The sequence below is a fragment of the Typha latifolia genome, chromosome 11 (assembly GCF_019914945.1).
Source record: "Typha latifolia isolate L0001 chromosome 11, TyphaL0001v2, whole genome shotgun sequence".
Lineage (NCBI taxonomy): Eukaryota > Viridiplantae > Streptophyta > Magnoliopsida > Poales > Typhaceae > Typha > Typha latifolia.
In genome coordinates, this window is record NC_133096.1 from 10,489,221 (window position 1) to 10,503,512 (window position 14,292).

Genomic DNA, 14,292 nt, shown 5'->3' on the forward strand with positions numbered 1-14,292 from the left:
TTCTCGCCATTTCTCCATACCCACACTCTTCCTCCCTCTCTTTCTCCTCTGTTATCTCCCCCCTCACTTTAACCCACCGCACACCTCTCGAGAGGATTCCAGGAGGAATTTGGAGCTCAGAGCCGATCAACTCATGGGGGGGCCTTGGGGGTTGCTGATTGGTGTTAGATTTCCGGGTTTCTCTACCGAAACCGGAGAAGTTAAGTGGGCTTGTGGAGATTCTTGAGGCTTTTGAGCTGGTTGATGGGATTTTGAAGAGCTCGGTGTGGGGAAGATGGGACTAGGGCTGGACGAGGTGCAGTTTGAGGGATGGGAGAGTGTGGGGAAATCGAAGGAGAAGAGCAGGAAGAGGAAGAAGAAGAAGACGGGTCGGACAAGAGAGAAGAAGGGCTGTTGGATTAAGTTCCGGTTGATGGGGAGTTGCATCTCGTCGAGATCCAAGGTGGATACTTCTATCAGCAGCGCCAGCACCCATTTTGGTAATTTACTCGCTCTAGATTGTTAGTTTCTTGTACTTTTGTTCTATTTTTAGATGCAATGCTTGTCATTGGGGCTATTGCTTTGTTTTATGCTTTAATTTTTTTTGAATAATGTGGATGATGTTAACTCTATACTGCTGGGTGTATTGTGCTCGACTTTATTGTTATTGGCATCTTGAGAACTAAGCACATATTGTTAGGGAAGTTCTCATTTTGCTGCCAGATTAGAGCAATGGAGTATTTTTTTTGTTGCAATTTTAGTGTATTCTTCTTAGTCCAAAACTTATCTTGGCATGCATCGCTAAGTGCAGAACAGAGGTTCACAAATAGTTTTAAAAAAAATTCCTTCTTGGTGGTGCATTTGCGTACTCTTACTGTGTTACACTTTTTTTTTGCGATATAATATATGTATTTGCACTTGATAAGCTGCGAGCACTTAGATATGAAAGTATTCAAATGGTTGACTAATCTAGGAAACATCAGTTCTCGCACCTATGCGATCTGTCAACTCTTTTGGAGTCTACTAATCTTTATGGTGGTGCTTTAGCTGACTCCATGTTGTTGGGCAAGAAGCTCAGCTGATGATGAATGATGATATTTGTTGGAGGCTCCGACGATTACAAGAAAATTTCGGAATTCATTTTATTGTTACTCTATTGATATGCATGGTTTTCCTGTGTGAATTTTACCTGGTTGAAAATTTATTGTTTCTGTAGTTTCTAATTCTTTCAAATTACAACTTAAAATGTTATTTTATGCATGAATCAGCAGAAAGTAGATCGACAAACGATGATAGCCGGGGTCAACGAGTTGGACAAGTAGTTTGTGGTTCGACAACCACCAGTAATACTGAAAGTATTTCATCTACCTCTAAGATAGGAGAGGATCTGAAAGTAGCTTCTCAGTTGCGTAAATTTACTTTCAATGAACTTAAATATGCTACCAGAAACTTTAGACCTGAGAGTCTTCTTGGAGAGGGAGGCTTTGGTTGTGTATTTAAGGGATGGATTGAGGAGAACGGAACTGCTCCTGTGAAACCTGGTACAGGACTAACAGTTGCTGTCAAAACACTCAACCATGATGGACTTCAAGGGCATAAAGAGTGGGTGGTATGTCTTTTCCCAACTCCTATTTTGAGTTATTAACTGATAATGCAGCAAGATTATGTCTTACTAATTTATCCAGTCACTAGCAAGTTTGCATTTATATCAAATTTTTTTTGCAGGCAGAAGTTAATTTCCTTGGTAACCTTCAACACCCGAATTTGGTGAAGTTGATTGGATATTGTATTGAAGACGACCAAAGGCTGCTAGTCTATGACTTTATGCCCCGTGGAAGTTTAGAGAACCATCTGTTTAGAAGTAGGTGACTAACCTTTTTCTTGGAATAAATTGTCACTTATCTTGCTACTTTCATTGTTTTTTTTTTCTTTTTCTATAGTGTATATTGTTTGCTGCTATTTTTAGCATTTAACAAATATAGTTCAGAAAACAGCTGTTTTGCATTACTTGGCATCTTTCTAGCTCTCTGATGTTACAAGTGTCAAGGATGTTCGATACTAAATGTTGTCAAATGATGGATTTCCATTTGCCTTTCTCCTTTCCTCTCTTCCCTCTATGTTCTTCCATCTCTCTCTCTTCTCATCTAGGCAGAGCTTGACAAAAGAAGTACCATGGTTTCTTCATCCATGGATATGGAATGATAGAGAGGAAAGAGCCTTCTTTCCAACTCCATTTTCCTTCAATGGCTTTTAAATTTCTTGGACTACTTTATTTCCTTTATTTGAGTTCATCTGTGATTGATCATTATATGATACAACAGGATCGCTGCCTCTCCCGTGGTCCATCAGAATGAAGATTGCACTTGGTGCAGCAAAGGGCCTTGCATTCCTTCATGAAGAAGCTGAATCTCCAGTAATATATCGTGATTTTAAAACATCAAATATTCTGCTGGATGTGGTATGTAAGGAATCCTTGAATATATTCTTTCTTTTGTCCTTCATCCCTGTGATTACTCATTCTTGCAATCGTACCTCTTTCAGGATTACAATGCTAAGCTATCAGATTTTGGTCTGGCCAAAGATGGTCCTGAGGGTGATAAAACTCATGTGTCAACACGAGTTATGGGAACATATGGGTATGCAGCTCCAGAGTATGTAATGACTGGTAAGTTCATCATTGGTTGGTGCTGCCTTTTCTCAAGTAATGTTGAAGTTGATCTTAACAAATGTGTCCTAATTTTATGTCTACTGGAACATTTGGACTAATGAATTGGTATGTGCTTTCAGATGATGTTCTCTTATGCTTCATTCAATCTTGCCTCTGCTTATTATATTTTGTTAGTTTCTTGTTAGCATGCTTTAACCAATTGGGACTTGACCAGGACTTTGCAATGGAATAATCTTTAAGTCATAGCGCCTTTCATATCAATTAATCCTGTCACCAGAATCTATTAATATATTGTAATAGGAAGTGCACTAAATCTATTCCGTAGTCTATTTTTACTTAAATTTAGATGTTTGCTTTTATTGTCTTTAAGTGAAAATTTTGAGCTAATATGTTTCAGGAGCATCAGAAAAACTTATTCGCAAGGGTGGATGTCATAAGAAACAACTGGCTGACTTCTAACATTTTGCTGATTTTAGTGTATTGGTTGCAAATCTATTGCTTGAAGGGAAGTTCCTTTGACAAACTATGGGAAGATGGAATCTGGAAATCAAAGGGATCTCTACATTGTTGTACTAGTAAGATAGATGAAGATTGAAGCTTGAGAATATATTTCTTCGTGCTTTTTACAGTGAGAATATTTGTAGGGGTTGGATGACTTTAGTGAAATAAAGTTAGTAGAGTATTAGCAATTGCTTTATTTAGGATAGGAATGAAGTAGTGTAGTAAAGTGCACTGAGAAGAAATACTTGAGCTTCCTTTGGTCCCTTACAATCTGTTAAGTAAGACAAGGTAGGTGAAGCATTTGTATATAAACATTCTGGAGGAGATCTCCAACTTTTACTGTTTATTTTCAGGTTTTAACTAACATTCTGGATTCCAAACTATATCAACTTTAATTCTTTCCTGTTTGTAGGTCATCTGACATCAAAGAGTGACGTCTACAGTTTCGGCGTTGTGCTACTTGAAATGATGACAGGTCGAAGGTCAATGGACAAAAACCGGCCAAATATGGAGCACAACTTGGTGGAATGGGCACGTCCCCACCTTGGAGAAAGGCGGCGTTTCTACAGGCTTATAGATCCTCGGTTGGAGGGCAACTTTTCTGTAAAAGGTGCCCAAAAGACAGCCCAGCTTGCACATGCCTGCCTCGGTCGCGATCCCAAGGCTAGGCCTCTCATGAGCCAAGTAGTGGAAGTTCTCAAACCACTTCTTAATCTTAAAGACACGGCCAGCTCTTCCTACTTCTTCCAAACTATGCAAGCACAACGCTTAATGCATGCCAGCAGTTCTAATGGGAGGAATGGCCTTAAATCACAGAATTCATTGACAAGGAATGCACCACAGCCCATGAGGAGCCTCTCAAATGGTCCACATGCTTCTCCATACCGCCAATCGCCGAAGCCCAATGGAAAGAAGCCGTAACTACATCCTTTTCTTTTGATTAGCCGAGAAATCCAGAATCTGGTTGAATCAAGAATTATGTGTGCAGGCGGTGATCTGCAATCTTCTGGTGATAGAACTCTTAAATGGTTTGTCACCTTTTAATTGAAGTAAAAGAAAAACACTTATCTGTTTCATGATAAAGGTTCCTTGAGTTACGAGGGAATTGTGTAACCTTTGACGCAGATAAGTTATCTGAAATGTAACTGTGAGAGAATACTTATCATGCTACCCTCAGATAATTTATCTGAAATGTAACTGCGAAAGAATATTTATGATGCTATCCTCTGTACTGTTTCCAAATTTCATACCCTTTACATTAGATTAGTGATTTATTGTTAACTACTCTTAAACGCTCAGCTGGGCTGTCAGATATAGAATGATATATGGAGAATTGCACCTTCTTATTCATATCAGTGCATTAGGATTACAGTCTTTACGTATGGATCAGATAAAGATGCCTTTGGTTTACATTTTGATGGTGTTGGTCAAGTGATACTTACTATTGTGGAAATGCCTTCAACTGAACTGGGGATTCTTTTAGCATATTTTGTAGAACTAGTATTTCTCTAAAAGAACATTGCTTTGGCCTTTGGGCACTTAAAATTAGTAAATTTACGTCCAATAATACTGTGAATGACTAGTACAGTTCTTATTTCTGATGCATAGAAAGAATGCTTCTCTTTTTTTGGGTGCATATATATATAACCCTCAAAATCTTCTTGTTTGCTTGCATAGCCCTCTAACTTCATATTAGCGTGAATACCCTTCAAAATCTATTACGGATGCCTTTCTACTTACTTTCTGGTAACTACTAAAATCTGAGGCATTAAATAAATGAAATAACAAAGACGTCTTTATTTTGAGAGCAATCATTATTCCATATATATATATATATATATATATATTATCCTTCTACTGTTGATTAACTTTAATATGTATATATAAATATATAAATTCAAATATAAAGCTTTATTAAAGAGTACGCATTAAAAAAAAAAACCAGTGTTTTGAGGATTTTACATATAAATATTAACTTGCAAGAACTTTGAAAGAAGAAATATTCTTTCATCAGTGGGCTAGTGGGGCCAAAACTACGTTTCAGTATTAGTGCGGCCGGGGTCCACACCGGGTTCCTCGCTATCAACTGCAACGCGGTGTACTTACTCTTTACCCTTCATTTCGAGGAGCTGTGCGAGCGGGGCACAGAGTCTGCAAGGAGAGCCCTTTCTATTGTCGGGTAACTGTCGAAGTTTCTTCGACGCCTCTTTCGTATCGAGTTCCATCACGGCTCTATAAAAACCGGTTCCTAGCTCCGGTTTCTTGTTCGCGTGGAGATAGTACTCATTCCTGAGTTGAGGTGAGAGAACTTCTTGCTTTTCTCGTTTTTATGTTTTAACCCGATTCCTTTCGTCGATCTCTTTTGCTTGTTGGAGTTCTCGCTCGCGATCTGTTTCTTATCAAGGATTGGAATGGTCTGTGACCCTGATTCTCTTCGATTTCGTGGATGAGGTCTTGATATGGTTTTGATTAATCTTCACGTAATTTAACACTGAGCAATTTGGAGAAGAAGGAATTTCTGGATAAGATCGTGTTGACTGATGCTGCTATGGTCAACATCAGGGTGGAGGAATTGAAAATTCTTGTATGCAGGCTGATCCCTATTGGGTAATTGCTGAAGTTGAAGGAATAGTGTCGGTATTCTATTTGTTTTTTTTTTTTATTCCTCGGATGTTATATCTACAAATATCTGCGGTATGATTGGCAGCAATAGGTTGTGACATTCTGATCATTGGTTAGGTGGATGGGCCTTGTTGGATGTATGTTGGGCTTTCAAACGGTTCTTTGGCTTAATTGACTTCATGACATCTTGACTATTCAAGGGTCAGGAGTAAATTGTCACTTGTCCTTGGATGTTATATCTACAAATATCTGCCGTATGATTGACAGCAATAGATTGTGATATTCTGATCATCGGTTAGGTGGATGAGCCTTGTTGGAATTTGGATGTATGTTTTACCTTTCAAACGATTGCTTTGCTTAATTGACTTCCTGGCATTTTAACCATTCAAGTGTCAGGAGTTTAATTGTCACTTGTTCTTCATCTCCATTCTGCTGTGTTCAAGTGTTTCAGTGACAATTCTCTTTGATCCCTCCTAATACATATCCTAGCGCTGATTTGGGATTTTTTCTTTTAACATCTGCTATTCTTCTGTCATACTTCATTCTATTTTAGTTAGTTTCATATGTTCTTGCTGTATGCAGAAGGATATGGGTCATTGAACAAATATCACTCGTTCTACACATGGAGAGATTGTTTACTTTCCTTGTCCAAAATGTTGGCCTGCAACTCATTCTCCTTGTGATTCTTTAATTACCACTGCAGACATGGGGATTCTCGAGCCTATTTATCTTGTATGAATTAGAGGAGCCAGCCATATTGTTTGCTTTGTCTCATAATGTTTATAGATTGAGCTGTGTTACTGAATGTAGCTTAGATAACTCCAAGAAAGAATTAGGAGAAGTCAGGTGACTGGTAGTGAAGCTAAAGTTGGGGAGGTTGTAAGATGAGAAGAATTACAAATACAAACTTCTAGATAAGAGTTGTTAGAAAAATATGAATAATTTTTTTTTTCATCTATATAGATAAAGACATGGGGCAGGCGTTCTGTTGCATTAAAGTGAGCCAATCAAATGTAGCTGTTAAGGAGACTTTTGGAAAATTTGATGAGGTGCTTGAGCCTGGATGCTACTTCTTGCCGTGGTGCTTAGGAAGGCAGATAGCTGGTTATCTTTCACTGCGTTTGCAACAACTTGATGTCCGTTGTGAGACAAAGACAAAGGTCTGTCCTCCTTTACCTCATTTAATTTGGTGTTTTGTATTCTGGAAAGGAATATACCTGGGTCATAAAGCAATTTCATAGTGCTTTTATAAATCTGCACAGTGATCTTGAAATTCCTCCTGTCATTTTATTCATTTGGCTCATGCATTTCAATTGAGATATCAACGAAGAACGTATGTCAGGAACTTACTTATTTAGGAGTAATATTGCAATAGAATATAGCATATGCAAAATAGATTTTAAAGATTCAATATATCACTTTGATTATGTCATTTCCCATGCCTGTTCTTCTATTGTGCCTTATAAATATCAAAGGCAACATGCATATCATGGTCCTTTAAAGCTAAGATTCGCTATGATTCTTATATAAGTCTTCTTTCTGGTTCAGGATAATGTGTTCGTCACAGTTGTTGCATCGATACAATATCGTGCCCTTGCTGATAAGGCATCCGATGCTTTTTATAAGCTTACCAATACAAGGGCGCAAATACAGTCTTATGTTTTTGATGGTAAGGTTGCCATTGGGCTAGTTTAATTTTATTTTTGAGAATATATGCAATTGTGTTTTCTTGGCGATACTTTTGTAGTTTATGGAACCTTTTAAGGTTTGTGCGTTCTGAGGCAAAGTCACCTGAAGGCCCTAGAGTTCTTGATCTACTTTTCCTTTATGTATCACGACGTTGTTCTTCAATTATATTTCTCTGTTAAAGAAATTTATTTATTTATCCTACCAATATATCAGAGTCTTTTGTACCTGAAATGATTAGTAGTTGTGAAGGTAGGTGTCTATAATGCTTAAGTTAAACAGAGTAATATTTGTGATTTCTTACCCTTATGTCAAGGGATAACAAATTAAATCAAGCCACTTCTACAGCCATATATATATTGATTTTGGAAAAGGCAAGTTGAATTATTTAATCGGAAGAGGAAATGAATCAATGATTTTCTGCTTCCTCTTTATCACTACTTGCAGTTTGATTTCTTTTTTTCATTTCGTGACTTGTAAGGATGTATAGTATGGGTGGTTTTCCATTAGCAACTAGGTAGAGCCATAGAACCTTTTTGAGGGTAGAAGGGTGTAATTATCAAGTTTAACGGCATATCGGATTTACAAAACATAAATATAAATGAACCTATGTTTTGCTGTTTAGTCATCAGGGCTACCGTTCCAAAGCTGGGTTTAGATGATACATTCGAGCAGAAGAATGATATTGCAAAAGCTGTGGAAGATGAACTTGCAAAGGTAATCAATGTTTTTTCTTTTCTTTGGTGCTACTTTTCATCTTATAACTTATTGAATGATCGAATTTCTTCATGATATAGGCAATGTCTACGTATGGTTATGAGATTGTTCAAACACTCATTGTTGACATTGAGCCTGATGTGCATGTTAAGAGAGCAATGAATGAGATTAATGCAGGCAAGAAATGACATATCTTTGTTAAATGCACTTAAAATTCTTAATTTTCCATCTTCAGATTCTATGATTTGGTTTCTTGGAGATGATCTTTCATTTTAAATTGACTGTTTCTTGTTTATGAAGTATCTAACTTTTGAGATAATATTTAGAAGAATTTGTAGAGGTGTGTTCCTTAATGTATTCAAATTTTAGGGTCCACATTTAGTGTCCTGAGATCAGTATCAGTTGCATAAATTCTTATTTTGTACTATGAGAGTATGAGGTGGAAACTACTGTTGTTCTGTTGCAGATAACGTTGGGTTTAATTGTAAAAAATGTTTGGCACCTACCTATAGAGGTAAAAATTCGTTTTCCTGCAGACCCTTTTAACTTTATTAGTCTTTGCAACAGCTGCAAGGATGAGGGTGGCTGCCAATGAAAAAGCTGAAGCTGAGAAGATATTGCAGGTTAAGAGAGCTGAAGGAGATGCAGAATCCAAGTACTTAGCAGGACTTGGTATTGCAAGGCAACGCCAAGCCATAGTTGATGGGCTGAGGGATAGCGTGCTTGCTTTCTCAGAGAATGTGCCCGGCACCTCCGCGAAGGATGTCATGGACATGGTGCTGCTGACTCAGTACTTTGATACCATGAAGGATATCGGGGCCTCCTCTAAGTCTTCAACTGTGTTCATTCCCCATGGGCCCGGGGCTGTCAGGGACGTAGCTTCACAGATAAGGGACGGTCTCCTTCAGGCGAACACCTCTCACATGTGAGGAGTACGATGAAAAGAATCTAGTTTTCTAGTGATGGTTTAGCTGGCGAACTGCTTCAGTATTCGTATTCTTGTGATTGTCTTTTCAATGCATGTGTCTTAGGCAAAATAATGGAGACAGAATATTGGGATATGGTGTGCATATTATGTGTCTAGGTTGGAGTCTACTGAAATAGATGATGTTTCTTAGGAGAGTACTTCTTTAGCTTGCTGTTCTTGTTCATTAAGGTCACACTCAGAGATCCTGTAAATATTAAGCCTGCAATTTGGCATCTGAAGCCAACAAACTTTGTAAGTGATTGTTCTAAGTGTTAATCATACTGCTGATTGATAGTTATTTCTACTGCTACTCGCAATTCTAGTGCAGAAAAGCTACACGAGTAATTAAGCTGCCTCCTTATGTCTCATCATTTGTTTTTACTCATGAGGAAGTCCATATATTTGCTTCCCACAGAAGGATTTATGCACAATACTTGCAGAGATGTATCATAATCCAAAACGACTGAAAAATGTTTAAGATGGACACCTCAGAAAATACCAAAATTTAAGATGAAGCTAGCTAGTTCAATATTACAGGAATTCTCACAAGATCACAATCTAGCATCATGGTTTGAGGGGCTAGAGTGGTGGTCTTATACATGGGGCTAAGGCTCATCAGAGACCATTCCTGACGCCAATATCTTCCTTTGCTATTGGAATAAGTAGTGTTCAAATTGGCTATTAATCAGGTAAACTGTTCCCACATGTATGTCAATACCGGAAACATCGCAAGGGTGATTCACCAGCATGCACTCAAATGTGCAAGCCCCACAAGTGCACGCAATGATATATATATGTACATTCATGATATAGATAAAGTATCTGAAAATTAAATATTAAATAACACATTAAGATCAATGACCATACACAGTTTACATCCTGTAAATATGCAACATAACTTATAATCAGAAGCACAATCTGAATTTATAGAACTCTTCCATATTTTATCATAATGGAAGTTTCACAAGTTCAATACTTCATATTGGACATAGCAAACAAGAAACAGCAAAAAATCAGGGACACCAACTATGCACACCTCTGATTGAACAAGTAGAGGATGGTGGATGTGTCTCCTTTTTAATGTAAAGCCCGTACAGATTCCAGGCCTCCAAGTACTCATTCCTCCAACCCTCTCTCAGTTCTGCTGAATCCTTGTACCACTGCCTGAGGAATCAGAAAAACTAATCCACTTCAACAAATATACAGTAAACTCAAAGAATATCACCACTTGAAGCAATGCTATAAATATAAATTGCAGGCAGTTGTAATCTCCTCTCAATCAATCAGCAATTATGTAGCTTCAAAGTTCAAACCTTAGCAAGTATATGTATTAGTAGAAAGTCATTCATACATCCAACAAGTCCAATGCATAATAAACTGAGAACAAAGAAAAGACAATCTATCCGAGTGCATGAAGCTCATGTCGATGTGGAGTTTGCGGTGGCCATGATGTACGTAGTCTTATCCCCGATACAATACCGAATAGATTGCGGTGGCTAAATTTTGACTATTTGGGTATGAGGAGAGAAGACTTATCATCACATAATATCCCTATAATTGTCCATTATATATTAATTTTTTCACAAAAGCCTGCTTAGAACTCACTTCCGAAAGTTCCACAATAACTATCTGAGTGAAGTGGAAATCCATCTTTGTCGAGCATATCCTTCTACACCACAACTTCCATTATTGTCACTTAATTCTACAGAAAATTGCATTCCTTTTGTCCTAATTAACATTGCAAAGATTATCCAAACTTGTAACCAATAGTGATACACCGTTGGATTCTACAAGTTTGCCATAGCTCCAATTTCTTTAATTCTTCGCTAAAACAATAAAGATGAGACCTCTTCTCCCATCACCAATTCTCGCACAGGCATTTCAACAAACGGCAGACAGGTATAAAAGATAACAGAATCGATTTGAGTGGAGAATTGAAGATTTACTTGCAGACGAGAGAGCAGTTGAGGAGATCGATGCAGTCAAGCTGCGAGAACACGCGGGCGATGAGGTGAGCCGGAGTTCGGAGGGCCGGCGGAGGGGTATTTTCGTCCTTTCCTCTATCTCGGCCGCTGGCTCCTCGGACTCCGCCTTTGCTTTCGTACGGCCACATCGCCAGGTCAGAGCCTCCCCCCCGAACTCATCTTATTTTCTTCTCGGGGAGTTAAAATAGCCACATATCTCCGATCGAACGGCTCAAAACTTATAAGACTAAACATCCGACGATTAATATTGACAGAAAACAAGACCCCTGGGCTTTGAGTTGGACCAATACTTTTGGTAATCTAACTCTATTACAATCTCAACCGTCGATGTAATGAAGCATCCAATCGAAGGGGTATTATAACTCTACGTTTCCTAACTTTAGCTCCAGGAAAAAAATAATTAAAAATTAAAAGATATAGGTATTAATTCCTCTTTCCATTTCCCACTTTCCAAAAATATAAGAGAAGAAAAAATAGAAAAGGAAAAAACAGTCGTCTTTTCTCTCCGCCGTCTTCTTTTCTCCACTATTCTCTCTTTGCTTGGCTCTTCGATCTCGAGTGAGATAAAGATGAGGCCTTGTCTCTACCCCGACATCGGCAAGAAGGCTAGAGGTAATTGATTTTGCGAATCTATGATGATTATTATTAGATCTTTTTGAGCTATTTTTTTAACTTCTTTTTTTTTTTCCTTAAGATCTTCTCTACAAGGACTATCACACAGACCAGAAATTTACCATCACTACCTACACATCCGATGGAGTTGTGAGTGCTTCACTTCTTCTTTTTCTTCCTTCTAGTCTTAGACTGCTAAGTTTTTGGTGTTTATTTTTATAATTCTGATTGGTGCTTTATTATTTGAAATTTATCGATTTGGTGAAGTCGTTTGATGTTCATTTGATACTGTGATTGTTATGATTTCTTGATTACATGAGATTAAATGACTAGGAGCGCCTTTTGAAAATAAATAGTTATTATTGTTGTTGCAAATCATGGATTCCCATTAGATCACTCTTGTTGAGAAGTTAATTAGCACGATTGGTCTACAGAGACAGATACTTTACCTAATGGACCAAAGCTATTTTGTTTTCACAGAGTTAAGTCCAACTCATTATAGAATGATACGATGTTGTATAATCGAGATCTATGCTTGTCAATCCAAATGAAATGAGCCTGTAGGCGTTAAGAAATTCATTGTTTTTTAAGTGTGTGATGTCTAAGCAAGTTAAACCTAGTGGAAGAATGACCTGCGTGGTGTCGGAACCAGTTTCTTATATGGAAAAGTGCATAAGTGTATTCTTCTGCCTGCTTCATTTGATATGTGTCGTTACCCAAGTTTAAAGCTGGATACATTTCTATGTATAGACTATATGTTAAAATAAGTTGTAGCTTTTTGGTTTTGAAGAATCTTTTGCTGGACCAAATTATGTTGCTTGCATTTAATGATCCTTCGGAAATCATAGATATAATTTTCTCTGGCTATTACAGGTTGATTTCTGCGGAGTTTAGTTTTTATATAATCCTGTTTTCTTGTTTTAGGCAATTACCGCTTCGGGCACAAAGAAAAATGAGGTGATTTTTGGCGAGATCCAGTCCCAGCTGAAGAACAAGAATATCACAGTAGATGTGAAAGCAAACTCAGATTCAAATGTAAGCTTCTCAATCTCTCTATCTCACCTGTCTCTGCTTAGCTGCTCTTGAATATCTACTTCTCTGCTCATGTGTATGGCACTTTGGTGCATTTGGTTCGCTGCATAAATGAATGTTTAGATCATTGTAATAGTGAAAATGTTTGGGCATAACAATTTACATGCGTCTTTTCTGGTTGATTGATCTCTTAAAAGACATTTTTATGCAATCGCCTGCATGAGCAACATTCTGATGCTCTTGTTTTGCATCTTTTTTCAGCTTTTAACAACAATAACAGTCAACGAGCTTGCAACGCCCGGGCTAAAGACAATTTTTAGCTTTGCTGTTCCAGATCAGAAGTCTGGAAAGGTTTTCACTTTCTCAAAGTAGCAACTTAAATAAAGATATTTTGTTTGAATAATCTTTTCCATGTTGTGATCTTATGTTCTTTGTGCTTGCAGGTTGAACTTCAGTATCTACATGATTATGCAGGTGTCAATGCAAGTATTGGGTTGACTGCTAATCCCGTCGTCAATATTTCTAGTGTGTTTGCAATTAACACTCTCTCTGTTGGTGCTGACATATCATTTGATACCGCAACTGGGAATTTCACCAAGTACAATTCAGGATTAAGCATCACCACTGCAGATCTTATAGCATCCTTGACTTTGTGAGTGACTCGTTAAAGTCAATTAACATATTAAAGGGAGGAAACAGTTATCTATATTATCAATAGTAATCCAAGTTTAGACAAGATATACTATATGGCGGTATTATGGGAATGTAAATTGTTAGTTTGAGCTTACTTTGCACTTTGTTGTATATGAGTGATTTCAAAATTGTTGTAGGAATAACAAGGGAGATAGCCTGAGTGCTTCCTACTACCACTTGGTGAGCCCATTGTCGAACACTGCAGTCGGAGCAGAACTCATCCATAGCTTCTCGAGCAATGAAAATACCCTTACCTTTGGGACACAACATGCATTGGATCCTCTTACCACAGTGAAGACACGCTTCAACAATTATGGCAAGGCTAATGCGCTCATCCAGCACGAGTGGAGGCCCAAATCATTCTTTACCATCTCTGCAGAGGTTGACACTAAGGCGATTGAGAAGAGCTCAAAAGTTGGCTTGTCTTTGGTGCTGAAGCCCTGATGTGAGATTTAGGACACCAGGAATGCACTTGCATTTCAATTATGGTGCAATGTAATAAATCCTAAAATAACTTAGCCCCCAGATTTTTTTTTTTGGCGGCAGCATGCCCCTTTTTCCTCCTTGGTATCTGTTGTCAATGAAATTCTGGTGTTGCCTTTTGCTTGTTTTGATACTCAACCTGTAAAAATAATTTTAACCTGACTGCAACGGATCTTTGTGTCCTCATTTCATACTCTACTCCTGAGTCGAATCAAATTGGCCTTTGGCAAGATATCAGTGTTCCTGTGTGATATTACTGTCTCTTTTGGGTTGCTCTTAGCTTATTATCTGTGATGTTGATGTGGCTGTGTGCAGCCAGGTAGAACATTTTTTGCAGTATTTATTGA

The 14,292-nt window shown here is 37.9% G+C and overlaps 3 protein-coding genes and 1 long non-coding RNA gene across 11 annotated transcripts; 3 read left to right on the forward strand and 1 right to left on the reverse strand.

Moving 5' to 3' along the window:
* Nucleotides 1-47: 47 nt before the first annotated feature.
* Nucleotides 48-4,390, forward strand: LOC140797318 (serine/threonine-protein kinase PBL34-like). Of its 4 annotated transcripts, none has more exons than XR_012110621.1 (7): nt 51-479; nt 1,251-1,588; nt 1,705-1,840; nt 2,301-2,437; nt 2,521-2,644; nt 3,045-3,222; nt 3,561-4,390. XR_012110621.1 is itself a non-coding variant. In XM_073150665.1 (6 exons), exons 1-6 carry the CDS (start codon nt 275-277, stop codon nt 4,067-4,069), a joined length of 1,449 nt encoding a protein of 482 aa, XP_073006766.1. In that variant the 5' UTR covers nt 48-274; the 3' UTR covers nt 4,070-4,390. The 4 variants fall into 4 exon arrangements, 2 of the variants coding, with proteins under 2 accessions (XP_073006766.1, XP_073006765.1); XR_012110620.1 differs by having other exon boundaries at nt 57-479; nt 1,248-1,588; XM_073150665.1 differs by lacking the exon at nt 3,045-3,222 and having other exon boundaries at nt 48-479.
* An 836-nt stretch (nt 4,391-5,226) lies between these two features.
* LOC140797319 (hypersensitive-induced response protein 1-like) lies at nt 5,227-9,444 on the forward strand. Of its 5 annotated transcripts, none has more exons than XM_073150666.1 (6): nt 5,227-5,447; nt 6,734-6,930; nt 7,319-7,439; nt 8,082-8,173; nt 8,254-8,350; nt 8,741-9,444. In XM_073150666.1, the coding sequence occupies exons 2-6, from the start codon at nt 6,742-6,744 to the stop codon at nt 9,100-9,102; spliced, it is 861 nt and encodes a 286-aa protein (XP_073006767.1). In that variant the 5' UTR covers nt 5,227-5,447; nt 6,734-6,741; the 3' UTR covers nt 9,103-9,444. The 5 variants fall into 5 exon arrangements, with proteins under 5 accessions (XP_073006767.1, XP_073006772.1, XP_073006768.1 ...); XM_073150671.1 differs by having other exon boundaries at nt 5,419-5,755; XM_073150667.1 differs by lacking the exon at nt 5,227-5,447 and adding an exon at nt 6,047-6,646.
* Nucleotides 9,445-9,950: 506 nt separating this feature from the next.
* Nucleotides 9,951-11,317, reverse strand: LOC140797321 (uncharacterized). The gene is made up of 2 exons (XR_012110622.1): nt 11,087-11,317; nt 9,951-10,304 (listed from the first exon to the last, which is right to left on the reverse strand). It is a non-coding gene; the product is annotated as an uncharacterized lncRNA (long non-coding RNA).
* A 259-nt stretch (nt 11,318-11,576) lies between these two features.
* LOC140797324 (mitochondrial outer membrane protein porin 1-like) lies at nt 11,577-14,175 on the forward strand. Its single transcript, XM_073150679.1, has 6 exons — nt 11,577-11,737; nt 11,820-11,887; nt 12,662-12,772; nt 13,031-13,120; nt 13,213-13,421; nt 13,600-14,175. The coding sequence occupies exons 1-6, from the start codon at nt 11,695-11,697 to the stop codon at nt 13,904-13,906; spliced, it is 828 nt and encodes a 275-aa protein (XP_073006780.1). The 5' UTR covers nt 11,577-11,694; the 3' UTR covers nt 13,907-14,175.
* The last annotated feature ends 117 nt before the right edge of the window (nt 14,176-14,292 follow it).

What these genes read in the sequence shown, in the direction of transcription:
- LOC140797318 (XM_073150664.1), top strand. Translation starts at nt 275, where the DNA reads ATGGGACTAGGGCTGGACGAGGTGCAGTTTGAGGGATGGGAGAGTGTG. An exon ending in CAGCGCCAGCACCCATTTTG is followed by an intron (nt 480 to 1,247) that starts GTAATTTACTCG and finishes TGCATGAATCAG; the next exon opens with CAGAAAGTAGATCGACAAAC. An exon ending in AAGGGCATAAAGAGTGGGTG is followed by an intron (nt 1,589 to 1,704) that starts GTATGTCTTTTC and finishes TTTTTTTTGCAG; the next exon opens with GCAGAAGTTAATTTCCTTGG.
- LOC140797319 (XM_073150666.1), top strand. Translation starts at nt 6,742, where the DNA reads ATGGGGCAGGCGTTCTGTTGCATTAAAGTGAGCCAATCAAATGTAGCT. An exon ending in GTTGTGAGACAAAGACAAAG is followed by an intron (nt 6,931 to 7,318) that starts GTCTGTCCTCCT and finishes TTTCTGGTTCAG; the next exon opens with GATAATGTGTTCGTCACAGT. An exon ending in AATGAATGAGATTAATGCAG is followed by an intron (nt 8,351 to 8,740) that starts GCAAGAAATGAC and finishes TCTTTGCAACAG; the next exon opens with CTGCAAGGATGAGGGTGGCT.
- LOC140797324 (XM_073150679.1), top strand. Translation starts at nt 11,695, where the DNA reads ATGAGGCCTTGTCTCTACCCCGACATCGGCAAGAAGGCTAGAG. An exon ending in CCTACACATCCGATGGAGTT is followed by an intron (nt 11,888 to 12,661) that starts GTGAGTGCTTCA and finishes TTCTTGTTTTAG; the next exon opens with GCAATTACCGCTTCGGGCAC. An exon ending in CTTATAGCATCCTTGACTTT is followed by an intron (nt 13,422 to 13,599) that starts GTGAGTGACTCG and finishes AAATTGTTGTAG; the next exon opens with GAATAACAAGGGAGATAGCC.